The 20,658-nt window shown below is 40.6% G+C and overlaps 1 protein-coding gene across 9 annotated transcripts in view; it reads right to left on the bottom strand.

Annotated features, from left to right (window-relative positions):
• LOC126365910 (bromodomain adjacent to zinc finger domain protein 1A) overlaps nt 1–20,658 on the bottom strand; it is a 132,897-nt gene that overhangs the window by 21,470 nt on the left and 90,769 nt on the right. For 5 of the 9 annotated variants that reach the window (XM_050008644.1, XM_050008645.1, XM_050008643.1 and 2 more), the window contains one exon: nt 10,803–10,990. In XM_050008644.1, coding sequence (XP_049864601.1) covers nt 10,803–10,990 — 188 coding nt within the window. Of the gene's footprint in view, nt 1–1,345; nt 1,463–10,802; nt 10,991–20,658 lie in introns of all 9 variants that reach the window. The other 4 variants (XM_050008637.1, XM_050008636.1, XM_050008638.1 and 1 more) reach the window with 1 other exon arrangement.

The following is a 20,658-nucleotide window of genomic DNA, read 5'->3' as shown; positions in this document are numbered from 1 at the left end:
ATCACAGAGTCACAAAATTTCATAATTTTGTTCATTCATTTTAGTATGAGTATCCGGTCAGACCTTATTTATATGGAGTTTAGTTTTGAACTGTGATTCATCAACTGCCAAGAGCTCATTATTTGCAGAAATCTCAAAACAATTTCCACTATTACAGAGCATTTACTTCCTAATTATTTCCTGCCACATGAGTTTCCACTGTTCCAGGGTTCTCTCTCTTTAGGGTACATTTACTTATCTTCTTTTCCTGATTTTATCATTTTCTTTCCCCTGATCTTCAGAAAAGAATTTTTTAAAGACAACTAGTCAGAGAAACAATGTTTTAAATTTATGTTCACCTTTCTGCTTCTGTTATTTCTGTTTCAGTAGGCGATAACAGGTCAACTTTGATCACAATAATACTTAGCTGCAACTTTCTTTTCATAAAGTCATGAATGTTTAACACAATCTCTGAGAAAATTCAGACTATTAACATGGTAATCTGAAATACATGTAACAGTAAGTATTAGAAGTTCTCTCACTATATGAAAAGGAAATTGACCTAAGTCTAAGTTTAAAAGAGATAGCTGGAAATAACAGCAAGGGATACATATTGTTTTTGCTACAAAAGAGGGAAGACATGACTGACTTATTTTTTGGTTGGGGTGTTCTATACCACACATCTGTTTAAGTTTTAAGAGAGAAACAGACTTATTTCTATATGAATAAACTGCTGTAGTTCTCAATTGCTATTATTTAAGCCTGTATCACAACAAGACAAATACTGATCAAAACAAACAATCTCAGGGCACCTATCAGGCTATTTACCTACACATTATTTCTGAGACTGATTACTTACTCAAATGCTTTGCTGGCAACTGACGAATTCAGAAATTAACAAAACTAAGTACGTATACAATATGGACCCTTAGACACTTATACCCAATCCTCCGTCAACGAACTCTGTTGAATGCCGTATCAGAATCAGTTACCTTACATCATCAATGTAGCACGACTTTTTGTACACTATGTATGCAATGTCATTATACCAAATCAAATCAGTAGGAAGGCCTACCACATAAATGGCAATGAATATCCCAGCTATGGTAGTAAGTAAAATCACATTTTTGTTGTGAGCATAGGAAAGACTGTTCACTACATTAAGCATAAAAGAAATAAATTATTAAGGAAGGTCTACAAGGTTTCATCACAGTTAATAGGTACAGCTTAGGAACACAGGGGACAACATATAGTAAGCCCAAATAGTGACCGGAAAGCTTGTGACAGGAAAAAAAAAGAGAGAGAGAGAGAGAGAGAGAGAGAGAGAGAGAGAGAGAGACACAGAATAGCTCGAAAATACACACACCATCCCAGGAATCGCTCCGTAATCGTCGGGCAAACCTTGAGATCTTAGCCACAGCTGCAGTGGCACAGCAGCGCCGTTGCCTTATTGGCACTTGAGGCTGTACTGGCATAGCTCCATCTGTAGACCAATTAAGGGTCTTACAGACACATTAACACCACACATGCGAGCAACACAGATTGAAAATCTGTCACAGGCTACATTAGTTTCATAATATAATGTATACCACTCTTACAGCAAGTTAACTACTGTATTATATTAAGACCCAGTAACAGAATTTTAATCAATGACAGCTTTCCAGAAAGCAACGAACTACAGCAATAATTTCAATTGTGTTCTTGCTAAAATGACCCAAGAAAGATAGACTGCAAGGTTTTCTACTAAGCCCAGCTAAATTTTGAAGTATATATATTTTTTATTAAAACTGTAATTTACTTATAAAACAAGTACTGCTGAATCATAGTAGTTACATCAAATCCCTTCAACAATTTTACAGAGCATGTACTAATATAGAAAATAATTATATCAAATTACCCTACAAAAAATGTGATGACTTTTCTTAGCTATTGCTGCAAAATATAATTTAAATGCTTTGTCAATGTTGATGTTATATGACCAAAAAATGATTATATGCTCCACAAAATAATTAAAAAGATACATTTTCCAATCACCATATAAAATTACCACTAATATAATTAAGAAGCCAACATTAACACAATTATCTATTAATATAACAAACTGAAGTACTAGAAAGAAACTGTGAGAAGTTGATTACGAATGAGTATGTATTACGAGGACTGTAAACCGAGTCTCCGAGTGAGCTGAGTATGTATAGGGTAGACTGATGAGTTTGATAAGGTACATAATAAATTACTACTTGTCAAAAACAATACTATTTCTCATCATAATCTCCGGTGATCTCAATGCAAATGACTCAATACGATTCAAATTTATTTACCCACTTCCCCAGCTAGGAAACAGGGTTGCCAATGAATTATTTCACATTACAATTAGTGCACTTTCTTGCACACTAATCTTCCACTTCAACTCACAATGTCAACAGTGTAATATCAGTGTGTGATAAGATGTCACAGTTTTACTCATTCTCAAATATAAAATCAACATGAAACCATGTGATTGGATGGGGGACAGTGCTCAAAAAATGTATATGTATTCACTTTACCCCTCAAGACACTTTCAACTTCGTTAAAAGATTTGACACCAAATTTGTCGCAAGTATGTAATGGTGCATCCACTTTATTTTATTTTATTTTTTTTTTACACAGTAACATTGCTGTCACAAGACTTTCAGATATGCTTCAAATTTTAGAAACATTATTTTAAAATGTCCTTCCCCAAGTGTTGCAGACCCCGTGTCAATAAGTGGAGAACCAATCACAAACTAATGTATAGAACTTCACAGATGATATTACGTGTCTGTTCATATGAGATACCTATCATCTCCATAATCTCATGAAACTTAATGGGTCTTTATTATCATAATCATCTTATTTCTTCACAATAAACTTCAATAGAGAATTTGAGACACGCAAATCTACAGAACTCATGTGACCCCATGTACATTAATTTATCCTTTAGTTACCAATGAACAACTGAATGTTGTTACGTATTTAAAAGTTTGAATACGAACACTACAAGGTCAATGTTGCTAAACAATTGTATCTTAACACTCTGACTGCTCCTGCCCTGTGCGCTCTGTATGTGTTTAAGCCCACCTCAGATCCTTTCCATCAGGTGCTCTAGATGTATATATGCGTGCCCCCTTGCCGCCATCTTTGTGCTCCCGATGTTTGAACATGGCTGGCTACTTGGCTCTCTGTGTGCTCCAGACATTTAAACATGTGGCCCAGTAGAGCAAGCAAACAGCTGCATTTCCACCCTGAGTGCTCAGCAGCTTTCTACTGTTTGGCCTATATGCATTTCCCGCTGTGATGCTATATGTGTCACTGTTTTCATCTTTGATTTTGACTGAGAAAATGGTATGCAATTGTGGCTGTACAGCGGAAGAAATCATGAAGACCGTAAAAGGCAATTGCACCTGGTACTTGTCATAGGATAAAATAAACAGAAGTAGAGTATCTGATGCCTCTATATGAAAACCATTGCAATAATGTTCCTGGAGAGACTAGCAGGCATGCTGAAATCATTACATGCACCTGTAATGCATTCATATCATTAAATGTCCCTATATGTATTAAAAATAAAGATTCCAAGACTTACCAAGCGGGAAAGCGCCGGCAGGGTGTTTGTGTGTTTTGTTCATGTGCCTGTCTGCCGGCGCTTTCCCGCTTGGTAAGTCTTGGAATCTTTATTTTTAATGTCCCTATATGCATTTATATGCAAAGCGTATGCAATGCGTTTTACCCCTGCAAAAATCTTAAAATTTCATCCAATGTTTTATTCGACTGGAAGCAGCACAGTAACACAAACAACACACGACATACAACAATTTGTTATAAATTAAGAATTCAGTTCTTTATCGAGTGAAGATATACTGTAAGAGGAGCACGAATAAAATGTTTTCACCAAATAGTTTTCTTAAAATCAAATGATAAGTATTTCATTAGCAGCCTGTGTGTTCGCTCAACACATCTTTGACAATTCGTGAAAGGAATCAAAATGCATAGAGCAAAAAATTTACTCCTTTGTTCCCAATGACTGTCGATGTATCACAGCGATATCACTGATAGTTTCACCATTTCCTCAAGTTATTACAGTTATGAATATATGTAGGCCAACAAGTTTATGGAAGAGTAACTATGTAGGAACACTAAGTTACTGAGATGAATCTAAAGTGATACTTCACTTTCATCACCATATACTTCTAACACTGTTCTAAAAGCTTCAGGAAAGATGTAATTTTTAGGACTGAAACAATATTGACATATGTGTGTGTGTGTGTGTGTGTGTGTGTGTGTGTGTGTGTGTGTGTGTGTGTTTATTGCTTATCAGGAGTGGCAAAACCTAGAATGCCAGGAAAAATTGTCAAGCCAGGCCTGCTGGAATATTCAACACAGAGGAGCCAGACTGCACAGCACAACCAATTCACAGATAGCAGCACATGTGTGGTCTCCCAGCAAAGGTACTGGTATAGGGCGACAACAAAGCTGTTCTGCCCATGGAATGCAGTGAGCACATATGTAGCAGTCAAAGGGTTAAGCAAAAATTCACTAATTTGGACAAATTTATCAGATTCATAAATCAACCTTCCCTCAGTTGCTGGAGCATGTTATTCAATAATGAAGACATAAATTTCTACTTATTAGATTACACCAATATTAATCTTTCTGCTTACAAGTGGAACTATTTTGAATAAAGACTTCTGTTCCATAATCCAGAGCTAATTTGAGAGTTTGCAAGTCAAGGCAGATATTAATATTGAAAAATTTAACTACAGTTGCTTCAATTGAGTACTGATGTATGTTCTACATGTAAATTCATTGCACAAACTTCCCTCTACAAGCACAAAAATTTCATTTCTTGAAACAATTTATGTAGTTAGAACTGTCAAATTACTTTCACCACCACCACAGTAATATGCAAAAGGTTATCTGAAACACTTCCCTTCCCACACAATAAAAAATCTAGAATTTGATATATCAATTGTGTTGTGAGAAAAGACACCACTCGCAAAACAAAAGATGGGATTATCAGTCAAAAACAGTAAGTAGTTGAACACGACAAGAATAGATAATTTGTGGCAAACATACGCAACGCTTGTGTAATATTCTACAATATTTGTTATTTTACACAATGATGGCACAACAGGCAAGAGCTGCTTTGTAAAATAATAAATATTGTACAATATTACACCAGTGGTGTGTGTGTGTGTGTGTGTGTGTGTGTGTGTGTGTGTGTGTGTGTGTGTGTGTGTGTGTGTTGTGATGTGTCATGTTATGCAATTACCAGGAGATCTTTAGATTCATGTGCCACTTTCTTAAAGTTCCACAGGCTTATATATTGGAAGGCAAAGTAATAGTAACTACTGAAATGCTATTTTCTAACAGAGTATTTCAGTGGTCGGGAAACTCATTCATAAAAACAGCCAAATATCAGCAGCACAATGACCAGAATTTCTTTTGAGTGCCATTTTTTTAAAATTTAAACTATATGGGTAGGTATATTGTTATTAAATCAATTAGGTTACACCTGCACTGGCATTTGCTAAAAATGTCCTCAATCTCATTGAGGTACATTTGCTGACGTCCACTCCTTCCAGCTCTCCCATCACGACTCCTATACCGGTTCCTTTTCCATTATGTTTATAGCTGCCAATAACAAATAAATCATATCTACATTTTATTATCCACAAACATGTGAGTTGTAATGCCTATGTCACTTTCCCAGACAATAGACTGCAATTGTGAAGAATAGATAAATAAATAAAATAAATACTCCTTTCGATTATCCTTTCGGCCTGTCAATACAAACTCAATGTGCCTTTCTAAGTACTAATTGCTACATCTTTATTCCACACTGCTCCCTACAATACTTTTCTTACAGTTTTAAGTCTTACCAAAAATAAGTATAAGTTGTATAAAACTTGATCTAATACCTAACACCTGTAAAATTATATTGTGACAATGACAGACACAGTAATGGGAGCAAAGGGCTTTTATTACCTTCAAAAGTTTTGGTAAGATAAACATCAATGTAGGCATTATTTCCTGTTCTCATCAATAAGAAGACTTCTAAATTTACTCCTGACAGGGTTCATGCTTGAAATGATTGCTTGGATGGATATGTAGACCTGAATAAGGGAAGGACAGGAGACTAGCTTTTGCAGATAATTGTACGATTCAGGAATATTGTTCCAGGTTTTAAAAATCTATGTATTTTCCTTCTCCAGGCCTTTCAGAGCAGACTGCTTGTGCTGTGAACTAAGGCACAATTTATTTTCTTTCCAATGTTTTTATTTCAGCAAACAGGTGTTCAAATTTTCTGCTCCACAAAACAGTGTTCTTCAAATCCAGCAATTGCATTTCCCAACGTCTATAGCAAGGGTGAAAAATAAATCCTGTTACAACAGCTTTGAGAGTGTTTCCTGCTTTAACGAAGGTTAACATCACTTTGGTGTTTCCGATTTCCTGGAATCGATTGACTAAACCTTCCCTCATATTAAAGTGTTGTTTCAAAACAGCTGAAGTCAGTACCATAATTATTTTCTTAGCAATGTTTCAGTGACCTTGGAAGTCACACACACACACACAGAGACTACTTTTACAAGCTTTTTGGAGCCAGTGGCACCCTCTTCTGGTGGACGAGTTGAAGGGGAAAGAAGAGGGGTGAAGGAAAAGGACTGAAGAGGTTTAGGGACAGGCGTACCGTTTATAAAGGTCTCCAAGAACGCTGGATCAGGGGAAACTTACAAGATGGGATGAGAAGGAGAATTAAATTTCACATGGTCCTCCTCTGAATCCCTTGCCATTTTCCATGATGTTGATCTCATCCTCACTGAAGACTAGCGAGACACACTTCCGTCCACATCAAACTCCCAACAAACAACAGTACTTACTTTTCAGGAAAAAAATAATATAAAAATGAAATAGTCTCTCCTGACCTGGGGTTCTGGATGACTTTTCTAAGCTGTACCACTTCCCCTGAAACTCTCCAGTTCTTTCCCTTCACCCCTATTCCTTCCCCTTCAATTCTTCCGTCAGAAAACTTGTGAATGTCAAAGCCTTGTGTGTGTGTGTGTGTGTGTGTTTTCCCGTCGCTACTTGGTGAGTAGATTTTTTTTAGAGAATGAATGTATTACTCATAGCAAATACAGATGATAAGCAAATAAGGCAACATAATGCCAGCCTCCTTGTTCTGGATCATACATCTATTGTTATCTCCTTGGTTGGTGGGAGAATGAGGTGAGGGTGAAATTGTAACAAGGACAATGTAATCATGGCAGTGACAGTAACATCCCACAAAATACAATACTCTGTGAACCAACTGTTATATGTAAACACAGAAATTCAGAAGGCCAAGAAAAAGAAAATGATTAAAAAATACATTACTGACACCAATACTGTACTTCTGACACAGCACTTATTATCTTTCTTGAGGAAGAGAAGAGAGAAGGGACAATGTACACAAGTGGAACAGGTAATGAACAATGTGGTAATTGAAGATAATAATTACAGCCATATTGGAAATACTACATTGAATGCAGTGTATGGGCTGCTTTCTTTCTTTTGTAGTCTTGTGATAAATAACTGAATTAATAGTATAAGGGAATGGGGAAAAAGATAGATGTAAATTATTTTGCAGTGGGAGGGAGGGGGAGGGAAAGGCATCTACAATTAAATAAATATACAAAATAAAATGATACTGATTACTAACTACTGATTGTTACAACAGCCAAACAAAGTGCAAACTGACACTCTAAACTGAATTGTGACAGACTGGTCAGTCATCTGTTGTGTTTCAGGAAGCAGAATAAATTAATGTTTAAGCTGCTTCTAATGCTTCCTTTCTAGTTCTGCTATATTTGCTTACTTAAGGGGTGACCTATCTCAGAAGGCAGTAATGTAACTCCACAATCCTACACAACTCTGTCAGATGAAATGACTGCCATGTGTTCTAAAAAGACGAAATAAAGTAGAAACAAAGCACATAAGAAAATAATAAGGCTACAAAACAACTATTCTGCGATATAATGAAATAATATAATGTATCTTAAAAATGTCATCTGGGTATCTTATGTGAACGAGGAGTCATTGTCTCATTTTTTGGACAAGAAGTGAAATGAAATCCAAGCAGCGCAGCAGCAGATCCTGTACTCTCCCACTATTTTCTTTTTGCACCATAACCATAGGTATATTTAATGATAATGAAAAGCATAGGAGGAAAATAGACATTTAAACAAAACGTCCAAGCTTTCACCTTACCCCCTTTAAAAATCAAGGGAGACAAAAACTACCAAAGAAAGCAATGTTGCATGTTAAATGACTGAGTTCCAAACTGTTATGTGATGTAACATAGGAATTCATTCTTCAGAAAAAAAGATGTCTCTCATCCAATAAAGCAGTCTCCTCCTGCCACTGCCAAGTTTTACCTTACAGAGTGTTTCTAAGAAGGCAACCAGACACTATTTATTTAATTCATACCATACATGGAATAACCTAACACTGTTCAATGTTATAACAATACTTTACACACTGAACACTTTTACAACATTTTCTGCAATCACTACAGCAATTAAAAGTTCTCCTGTATATGACAGACAAAATTTGTATTATTGTACATGAATAAATAAGACAGACGTTTGCACTGATTATCTTTCGCACATGTACGGGTGTGCAGTAACATAAATAGAAGAGCTGCAATGTATTTTCTTGTTGATTAAAAAGTAATTCCACAGGACAATGTTCAGTGTGCATTACAGAACAATTTTCCCAAATAGTCCCTTAAAGAACAGAAGCAATGTACTTGTTTGTTTTAAAGTTAAGAGTGCCTACTTAATTTCTGATATTAAATCTTCTAAAATAAAATCTCAATATATTCCTGACACATTTTCTGTTTGTGCACGACTGTCCCTTCCACATGACTATATACAGTGCAAGTAAGGAGGAAAGGTACATACTACTGGTGATTCTGAACAAAAAACTTCTAATAAACATATGCCCTTTTCTTAACCGTCTCCATGTAAACCAATGAAAACAGCTAGAAATGCAAAAGGTGCAGGTGACGGTAAATTATGAGACTGTTATGTTATGGTTTGTTTAATTGTATACGTTTCCTCCCAAAAGATGTTCAAACAGTCCACTGTCAACTTCAATGCAAGTTGCTGCTGTTGTACATAGGTGTTGTGTCATCGATAGGAGCTCAGCTTTGCATTCCTTTACCTGGGCACAAGCATGTAAAATACGAGTGAGAAGCTCCTCTCCAGTGTCCACTCTGCGTTTGTAGATGTCGCTTTTCAGCCATCCCTGCAAACAGTAATCCAATGGGATAAGATCGGGTGATCTCGGTGGCCAAGCAATGACTGCACGGTGACTGATCCAACGACCAGGATATGTTTTGTTGAGATTCGGTGTCACTGGCTGTACGGAATGTGTAGGAGCTCCATCATGCTGGTAGAGCATATGAGCTCATGTTACCAAAGGGATATCCTCCATGTATTCTGGTAACACATTTTGAAGAAACTCAAGATACCATGTCCCAGTAAGACAGTTATCTAAAACACCTGGACCAATGAGTTGATCATCAATAATACCGCACCACACATTGACTGAGAAACTTCATTGAAAATTTGTTTCCACAGTAGTGTGCACTTGCACGTACATGAGTTTTGCAGGTGTTGTTGATTCTGTAGCGGGTAAATGTTGACTCATCAGTGAACAGAACACAGAATCATTCATTGGCAATTATCCACTGACAGAATTCTTGTTGGGCGGCAGCATCTCCTTCATGCAGATGATGTACTCCCTGCCAATGAAAGGGATACAGACCATGCTCGTTTACTGTGGATATCACTTGTGTTTGTGCAATACCAAGTTGGACAGCAGTTCTTCGAGAGCTAGCAGTAGTATTGCTCTCCACTACTTGAAGAATTTTCTCGTTGTACAAGACATTCAGAGACAACATTTACACTGGGAATCGTACCGAGCTCATGCAATCTGTGAAACTCCCTGCTATCTGGCACCCTGCGATTCGGAAATCGTTGTTGGTATTCTCGCATAGCAGCTCTGAAATTCCCATTGGACAAACCCCATGTCAGCACACTCTGCATGTGTGAAGATCCTCCTGACTCGCCTTGTATTTTTAAGAGAAGAGCTGCATAAATTTTATAGTTGCCAATAAGCTCTTTTGTGCAAAGCAAAGCCTTTCCATTTGGACTGTCACATTAAGAAAAAATATTGTAACATTACATGTCACTTGCATATAATTTATAACAGATTGCTGATCAATGTAAAAACAGGAGAACCTAAAATAAAAATACTTAATTTTTAGTATCATCAAATTTAATTTTTCTAATGTACTTGTATGATCATAAAATGTGCATCACGGATCATATCACCTCACAGAAGATGAAAATTTACAAATAATGCGCGGGGAAAAAGAAGTGTGACTGGAAAGCAATATAATGGTGGTTCTTGCATTGCTGTAAGAATTTGATCTAAGGCTTTTCTTCCAAGCACCTACTACATATTCTGTTTATCACTCAGAATACAAATTTCAGTCAAGTTTCTGCATAACATTTCAACCAAAAGGTCCACAAAAGAAATCCAAACCTATATCTAATAACAAATATATTTATATTAAAAACAAAGATTCCAAGATGTGTGTTTGTGTGTTTTATTTATTGTGCCTATCTACCGGCGCTTTCCCGCTTGGTAAGTCTTGGAATCTTTGTTTTTAATATATTTTTCCCATGTGGAAGTTTCTTTCTATTTTATTTTTACAACAAATATATTTATAGTGATACCATATATTATGTGCTCACCTCTAAGAACTCTCAGTTCCTTTCCACTTTTGCACAACGAACAGTTCCACTTGCCTCTTGGTGGGTACTTCAAAGGTGGATTGCAACAGTCTAAATGATACACATGAGGACATGTGCTACATGGAATTAACTCCTCACCATCTTCTCCACACTCATTGCAAACTTCATCATGCACCAAATCACAGGGTCTGAAATTGACAAGCAAGGTCAAGAAACTTTAAAATCACAAAATAAAACAAGAAAGCTATTGTTACGTTAGCTTAAGGAGTAGTTACTTTTCCCAAAAATAAACACAGACATATTTGAGTATAAGAAATTCAAGGAAATTCGCTGCCTGACAAAATTCAAAGCACCCAGAAGAGGAGTTGAGAGGATATGTGATGTTATTTCAGTGATTACTGTTCTGGCATATACAAGTGCCGGAACGAAGAGGAAGAATATTAGAACAGAGAAGGTGGTGAGGAAACGTCAGCCAATAGCACGCTGACAAGGAAAGTGCCACGACTGGAGCGACAACTTCTGGAGGTGAATATAAGCGCCGCTCCTGCCAGTCTCGGCCACTCAGATCGGCTCGGCATAAGGACATTAATGGACGGCTGTAGACAGGCACTCTCAGAACAGATTGTAGTGAGCCGCATCAAGTGCTTACTTGGATTTTGTCTTTAGCGATGAACATTACTGTTGGCACGTTACCTGCAGCACCGATATAACTCCAAAATTAAGTACAGTCAATTGCTTTACTGAAATAAAACTACTAATGTTATTTGCTTGAATTGTTGTACAGTATTCCAAGAACGCAGCATCTTTTGGGCATCACAAGGGACAAGAGGGCAAGGTCCAACAATTACAACATCTAGTCAAATTTGCAGTGGACCAGGATTTACGAGCCAACTCATCAGTATGATGTGGGACTGGCTGTAGCACACACAGATTCAGTGGGGAAGGGCATCTTAAGCGGCTGCATCCTCTCCTGAGACAAGCTGGCCCACAAATATTGTAACCTGTCCTTGACATCCTGGATATTGCCACTGTGAAGGATCTTATGTTCAAACTGGTCATACATTTATCATATTGGGGACTGATCTGGGAATCTTGTTGGACCACAAGAGTACCTAAACATTACATACACAGCTCATACAGACAGGTGCCACCTGCAGACTAGCACTGTCCTGTTTTAAAGTGGCACCACAACACTGTCGCACGAGAATTAACACGGGAGGATGGAGGACGCCTGTGACTTACCAATGTGTCGTCAAGAATTCCCTCCATCACTACCAGCCGTCATATGAAGTTGTACCCAATGCTCCTCCACGTCACCCCCATACTCACCGACCATGATCATTTTGCATAGTGCAGAATTGCATTTCATCATTTAACACAAAGTGACGCCATATCAGTAGCACAAGCTTCCCAGTCACAGCCACTCCAAACACAGCCATTTGTGTTGTGGTGTTAATGGTAGCCTATGCATGATAACGTAATTCCCCAGTCTGGCTGCTATTACTCTGACCAATGGTGTGAGATGACACAGAATATTATACAAAATCAATAACTTGTTTTAAGTAATCCGCCCCTTTGCCAGTCAGACATTGCAGATTGGAGTCTTGAAGATAAAATATGGCTGCACTCAAATTCCTATGCAGTCCAACACATCGTGACAACATACTGTCACATCCGACTGCCCCATAAAGCTGAATACTACACAACTACCAGCCAGCCAATAGCCAAATTGAAATCCACAACAGCCCCTTTCAAACTATGACAGGTGCTCGTAACACCGTTTCATAAGAGTACAAGGGGTCTCTGTGTCCTTCACAGTGATAGTTCGACACCTGATGCTATTAACATCGCCTATTTACTTGCTCACAGAACATGAACAATACTAATGTACTCTGATGGCTGTTATGACTCTCTCACAGATTTGCAACTATGCTCATATACATATCCATTGACAGCTTATGTGTATGAAGTTACACTGAAATCTGGCCATTCTGGGTGCTTCACTTTTTTGGTCAGGCAGTGTAAATTAGAAATATTTAACTGAAACACATTTGAAGAAGCTGTATTTGTATACAGGGTGTTACAAAAATGTATGGCCAAACTTTCAGGAAACATTCCTCACACACAAATAAGAAAAGATGTTATGTGGAAATGTGTCCGGAAACGCTTAATTTCCAAGTTAGAGCTCATTTTAGTTTCGTCAGTATGTACTGTACTTCCTCGATTCACTGCCAGTTGACCCAATTGAAGGAAGGTAATGTTGACTTTGGTGCTTGTGTTGACATGCGACTTATTGCTCTACAGTACTAGCATCAAGCACATCAGTACGTAGCATCAACAGGTTAGTGTTCATCACGAACGTGGTTTTGCAGTCAGTGCAATGTTTACAGATGCGGAGCTGGCAGATGCCCATTTGATGTAGGGATTAGCACGGGGCAATAGCTATGGTGCGGTACGTTTGTATAGAGACAGATTTCCAGAACGAAGGTGTCCCGACAGGAAGACGTTCGAAGCAATTGATCGGCGTCTTAGGGAGCACGGAACATTACAGGCTATGACTCGTGACTGGGGACGACCTAGAATGACGAGGACACCTGCAATGGACGAGGCAATTCTTCGTGCAGTTGACGATAACCCTAATGTCAGCATCAGAGAAGTTGCTGCTGTACAAGGTAACGTTGACCACGTCACTGTATGGAGAATGCTACGGGAGAACCAGTTGTTTCTGTACCATGTACAGCGTGTGCAGGCACTATCAGCAGCTGATTGGCCTCCACGGGTACACTTCTGCGAAAGGTTCATCTGACAATGTGTCAATCCTCATTTCAGTGCAAATGTTCTCTTTACGGATGAGGCTGCATTCCAACGTGATCAAATTGTAAATTTTCACCCAACATGAGTGGCCTGACGAGAATCCGCATGCAATTGTGCAATTACACCACCAACACAGATTTTCTGTGAATGTTTGGGCAGGCATTGTTGGTGAGGTCTTGATTGTGCCCCATGTTCTTCCACATACACTCAATGGAGCACGTTATCATGATTTCATACGGGATACTCAACCTGTGCTGCTAGAACATGTGCCTTTACAAGTACGACACAACATGTGGTTCATGCACGATGGAGCTCCTGTACATTTCAGTTGAAGTGTTCGTACGCTTCTCAACAACAGATTCGGTGACCGATGGATTGGTAGAGGCGGACCAATTCCATGACCTCCACGCTCTCCTGACATCAACCCTCTTGACTTTCATTTATGGGGGCATTTGAAAGCTCTTGTCTACACAACCCCGGTACCAAATGTGGAGACTCTTCGTGCTCGTATGGTGGACGGCTGTGATACAATACGCCATTCTCCAGGGCTGCATCAGCGCATCAGGGATTCCATGCAACGGAGGGTGGATGCACATGTATCCTCGCTAAAGAAGGACATTTTGAACATTTCCTGTAACAGTGTTTGAAGTGACACTGGTACGTTCTGTTGCTGTGTGTTTCCATTCCATGATTAATGTGATTTGAAGAGAAGTAATAAAATGAGCTCTAGCTTGAAAAGTAAGCTTTTCCGGACTCATGTCCACTTAACATATTTTCTTTCTTTGTGTGTGAGGAATATTTCCTGAAAGTTTAGCCGTAACTTTTTGTAACACCCTTTATCTCTCCCTATATAAATTTCTATTTACTTTCACTTTAACCTCATATTACCCTTTCCACCTTCAATACCATGTCAACCTCACAACATCCCTACAACGACCCCATTAAATTTTATTTACATTCCCTCCGCAAACATGCCTTCACCCTAGCCACATTACGCTCCCATATTTTATTTACTCAGGCTTGTCTGACATTTGGCATTACTCCCAAAGGCCTCACACTTAAAGTTCCCATCTCTGGCTGCAATCCTTCTTTCCATCAGTCCTTATACCAGTTCCAAACAGCACAATCCATAGCCCTCATCCGCCTAATCCTTCACCTATACATCGACTCGGCCAATGAACACACCCGTCAACTCCTATCCCAAATCAAAGTCCTCAATCTTTCCTCTCCCACATCCACACCGGCTGTACATAGCATCCTCCTACAGGCCAACCGCAAATTAGAATAGCATGCCACCCTCCACCTCAAAAAACTATCCAATCTCCTGGTTTCCCACCTCCGGAAAGGCAACTCACTCACCCTCCACAACCTTTCCAACAAACCTCAACCTCCTCTCATTGCACACAGCCCCAGTCTCTCCCATCTACTCAATCTCCCACTTCCAGCTCCAGTCCCCCCAACACCTCAAAATTCTAGTCAACACAATCTGGAACCACAACACCCCAATTCAGTAGTTAACCTTTCCTCCAAACCCCTCTCCCAATCCGAAACCTCTGTCCTATCCAAAGGCCTCACCTTCAGCCCCACTCCCAGGTTCAACCAAACTGCCCTTGTCAAAGATTTACTGTCCTACACTCGTAGTCTCTGCTGGAAATATCACTTTGCCACGAAGAAAAATAATCCTGAGCCCACTCCTAATGATCCAACTCCCCAAGACACTATCCAAATTGAACCCTGCCTGCAACAGTTCCGTCCTCCATCACAGCGGGACCCACCTCCTCTTCCTCAAAATCACCCTCTCCAAACCTTCCAGGAATTTCTCACTTCCAGTCTTGCCTCCCAATCTTTCTTGAAAAACCTTAATCCTACTCCCAACATCACCACAGCCGAAGCCCAGGCTATCCGTGATCTGAAAGCTGACCGATCCATCATCATTCTTCCGGCTGACAAGGGTACCACGACCATGGTAATTGATCGTCGGGAGTATGTGGCTGAGGGACTGCGTCAGCTTTCAGACAACTCTACATACAAAGTTTGCCAAGGTAATCCCACTCCTGATGTCCAGGCAGAGCTACAAGGAATCCTCAGAACCTTAGGCCCCCTACAAAACCTTTCACCTGACTCCATCAAACTCCTGACCCCACCGACACCTCGCACTCCTACCTTCTACCTACTTCCTAAAATTCACAAACCCAAACATCCTGGCCGTCCCATTGTAGCTGGTTACCAAGCCCCCACAGAACGTATCTCTGCCTACGTAGATCAACACCTTCAACCCATTACATGCAGTCTCCCATCCTTCATCAAAGACACCAACCACTTTCTCGAACGCCTGGAATCCGTACCCAGTCTGTTACCCCCGGAAACCATCCTTGTAACCATTGATGCCACTTCCCTATACACGAATATCCCGCACGTCCAGGGCCTCGCTGCAATGGAGCACTTCCTTTCATGCCGATCACCTGCCACCCTACCTAAAACCTCTTTCCTCGTCACCTTAGCCAGCTTCATCCTGACCCACAACTTCTTCACTTTTGAACGCCAGACATACCAACAATTAAAGGGAACAGCCATGGGTACCAGGATGGCCCCCTCGTATGCCAACCTATTGATGGGTCGCTTAGAGGAAGCCTTCTTGGTTACCCAAGCCTGCCAACCCAAAGTTTGGTACAGATTTATTGATGACATCTTCATGATCTGGACTCACAGTGAAGAACAACTCCAGAATTTCCTCACCAACCTCAACTCCTTTGGTTCCATCAGATTCACCTGGTCCTACTCCAAATCCCATGCCACTTTCCTAGACGTTTACCTCCATCTGTTCAATGGCCAGCTTCACACATCCGTCCACATCAAACCCACCAACAAGCAACAGTACCTCCATTATGACAGCTGCCACCCATTCCATATCAAACGGTCCCTTTCTTACAGCCTAGGCCTTCGTGGCAAACGAATCTGCTCCAGTCCTGAATCCCTCGACCATTACACCAACAACTTGAAAACAGCTTTCGCATCCCGCAACTACCCTCCCGACCTGGTACAGAAGCAGATAACCAGAGCCACTTCCTCATCCCCGCAAACCCAGAACCTCTCATAGAAGAACCCCAAAAGTGCCCCACTTGTGACAGAATACTTCCCGGGACTGGATCAGACCTTGAATGTGGCTCTCCAGCAGGGATACGACTTCCTAAAATCCTGCCTCGAAATGAGATCCATCCTTCATGAAATCCTCCCCACACCACCTAGAGTGTCTTTCCGCCGTCCACCTAACCTTCGTAACCTCTTGGTTCATCCCTATGAAATTCCCAAACCACCTTCCCTACCCTCTGGCTCCTACCCTTGCAACCGCCCCCGGTGTAAAACCTGTCCTATGCACCCTCCCACCACCACCTACTCCAGTCCTGTAACCCGGAAGGTGTACACGATCAAAGGGAGAGCCACATGGGAAAGCACCCACGTGATTTACCAACTGACCTGCCTGCACTGTGACGCTTTCTATGTGGGAATGACCAGCAACAAACTGTCCATTCGCATGAATGGACACAGGCAGACAGTGTTTGTTGGTAATGAGGATCACCCTGTGGCTAAACATGCCTTGATGCACGGCCAGCACATCTTGGCACAGTGTTACACCGTCCGAGTTATCTGGATACTTCCCACCAACACCAACCTATCCGAACTCCGGAGATGGGAACTCGCCCTTCAGTATATCCTCTCTTCTCGATATCCGCCAGGCCTCAACCTCCGCTAATTTCAAGTTGCCGCCGCTCATACCTCACCTGTCTTTCAACAACTTCTTTGCCTCTGTACTTCCGCCTCGACTGACATCTCTGCCCTTACTCTTTGTCTTTAAATATGTCTGCTTGTGTCTGTGTATGTGCGGATGGATGTGTGTGTGTGTGTGTGTGTGTGTGTGTGTGTGTGTGTGTGTGTGTGTGTGTGTGCGCGCGCGCGCGCGCGCGCGAGCGAGCGAGTGTACACCTGTCCATTTTTTCCCCTAAGGGAAGTCTTTCCGCTCCCGGGATTGGAATGACTCCTTACCCTCTCCCTTAAAACCCACATCCTTTCGTCTTTCCCTCTCCTTCCTGAAGAAGCAACCATCGGTTGCGAAAGCTAGTAATTCTGTGTGTGTTTGTGTGTTTTGTTCATGTGCCTGTCTGCCGGCGCTTTCCCGCTTGGTAGGTCTTGGAATCTTTGTTTTTAATATATTTTTCCCATGTGGAAGTTTCTTTCTATTTAAACTGGTAGAAGTTGATTCAGGGGAAGATCAATTTGGGTTCCGGAAAAATGCAAAATCAAACAAGACAATACTCACACTATTATTTATTTTTGAATATAAGTTGAAGAGAGGTAATCCAAAGTTTATACAGGTTAAAGATTTAGAGAAAATTACTGACACTTAATTAGATGAAGGGCGCCACTAAGTCATTTTTAGCCAGGTGTTTGGATATTTTTGATCAAATAGTGTATGTCGAAATTCTCATTTTTTTAAATGATTACACACACAACTTTAAAACATTGTCATGCTAAATGAGTGATGGTAAGTAAGGTCTTAGTTCTTTGAAACTAACTGTTAAACAAAGTGCAGACTGGGAACTTTTTGACTACAATGCATGATTTAGATAAACTTAAAACAATCCCCCCCCCCCCGCCCCCCCCCAAGAAATTGCCTTTGTTTTCTTCATTTCGATATATTTAATCTTTCAACAAATTATTGTTCTGTTCAAAAGCTGCAGCTGTCATCAGTGAATGGAATGTGTCTCAAATTTAAGATGTTTCTCGGCATTATTTTTCTTTGCCCACCCAGTTCAATGATTAACAAAATCTGCAGAATATTAATTTTGATCTTTCATAGGCAGCCACAACCATGCGACTCATGCTTGACAACCCTAAAGAGAGAACTAACAAGGCACTCAATATAAACACATCCAAAAAAGTGTTGCTTCACCTCGGTTCCGCGAGTTCCAGAACCTGTACAGAAAATTGGAATAGAGATCAACAAATATCATTTACACCCTTTTTATTGCTCATGAAAACTACACACTGCATGTTGTACCACAATACAGCAAGACCTTCAGAGTTGGTGGTACACATTGCTGTACACACCGGTACCTCTAATACCCAGAAGCATGTCCCCTTGCATTGATGCATGCCTGTATTCGTCGTGGCATACTATCCACAACTTCATCAAGGTACTGTTGGTCCAGATTGTCCTACTCCTCAACAGTGATTTAGTGTAGATCCCTCAGAGTGGTTGGTGGGTCACGTCGTACATAAACAACCATTTTCAATCTATCCCACACATGTTTATTAGGGTTTATGTCTGGAAAACATTCTGGCCACCCTAGTAGAGCGATGTTGTTAATCTGAAGGAAGTCATTCACAAGATGTGGGTGTGGACTATCAACCGTGAAGAGAAATGCCTCGCCAATATGCTGCCGATATGGTTGCACTATCGGTCAGAGGATGGCATTCACGTATCATACAGCCGTTACGGCGCCTTCCGTAACCATCAGTGGTGTATGCTGGTCCCACATAATGCCACCCCAAATCAGCAGGGAAGCTCCACCTTGCTGCACTCTGACTGTGTCTAAGGCGTTCAGCCTGACCGGGTTGCCTCCAAACACATCTCCGACGATTGTCTGGTTGAAGGCATATGCAACATTCATCGGTGAAGAGAATGTGATGCCAATCCTAAGTGGTCCATTCGGCATGTTGTTGGGCCTATCTGTACCACACTGCATAGTCGCAAAGATGGACCTCACCATGGATGCTGGGAGTGAAGTTGCGCATCATGCAGCCTATTGTGCACAGTTTGAGTCTTAACACATGTCCTGTGGCTGCATGGAAAGCATTTTTCAACATGGTGGCATTGCTGTCAGGGTTCCTCTGAGCCATAGTCCGTAGGTAGCAGTCATCCACGGCAGTAACAGCCCTCAGGTGGTCTGAATGAGGCATATCATCGACAATTCCTGTCTCTCTCTGTATCTCCTCCATATCTGAACAACATCACTTTTGTTCACTCCGAGACGCCTGGACACTTCCCTTGTCGAGAGCCCTACCTAGCACAAAGTAACAATGTGGACGCAATCGAACTGCAGTATTGACTGTCTACGAATTGTTAAAATACAGCCAACACGAGCTGTGTACCTCCTTCCTGGTGGGATGACTGAACCTGATCAGTTGTCATCGGATTCCCTCCGTCTAACAGATGCTGCTCACGCATGGTTGTTCACATCTTTGGGCGGATTTAGTGACATCTCTGAACAGTCAAAAGGACTGGGTCTGTGATACAGTACCCATAGTCAACATCTATCTTCAGGAGTTCTGGGAACTGGGGTGATGCAAAACTTACTTTGATGCAAGTAGAAAATAGAACACTAGAGGAAGAATTTTGCCGCACTCGAAAAACTTGACAGATATGATTTTCCAATTGTTATAGCACAGAGTGTGCATACTATACATATAGTAGCAGACTGCTGTGAACATTAATGAACTAGAATTTTGACTGTCAGAGGGAAGAGGAGTGGTTCTGGGAAACAAGCCATGGCTCCCTCTCACAGCACAGCCAGCCTTCACGTGTGTTTTGCGAAAGCAGAATCTAAACATTATCACAAGGGTTGCTGATCTCTTCTGGCATTGTAAGGGTTGCAATCAAAACCTGTGATGGAGCAATGATTACTTGCTTCACTCTTTTCACAATAAGAAAAGGGTGAGCAAAATAGTTCAGCTACATACATTTTTGCTATGAAATGGGATAGTAGTAGTTTTCAAGGCAAAAATTTTCATTCTCCCCCCTCCCCCCCTTCAAATTTTACTTTGCTGTCCGTCAAACATTTTACATCATTGGGTAAGTTATAAAAAAATTTAGTTGCACCACTGTGCACCCCTTTTTGTGCTAAAGACAACCTTGATGTGGAATAATGAATGTCGTTTTTCTCTCTGATATTGAGTTCCTCTTTAACTGCAGTGGATTATTTGCAATAATCTTTATGAGGGAATAAACATACTGTGAAGCAATAATCAGAATGCCCAACTCCTT

Source organism: Schistocerca gregaria, chromosome 4, assembly GCF_023897955.1.
Source record: "Schistocerca gregaria isolate iqSchGreg1 chromosome 4, iqSchGreg1.2, whole genome shotgun sequence".
NCBI lineage: Eukaryota > Metazoa > Arthropoda > Insecta > Orthoptera > Acrididae > Schistocerca > Schistocerca gregaria.
This window is presented reverse-complemented; position numbering and strand designations above follow the sequence as displayed.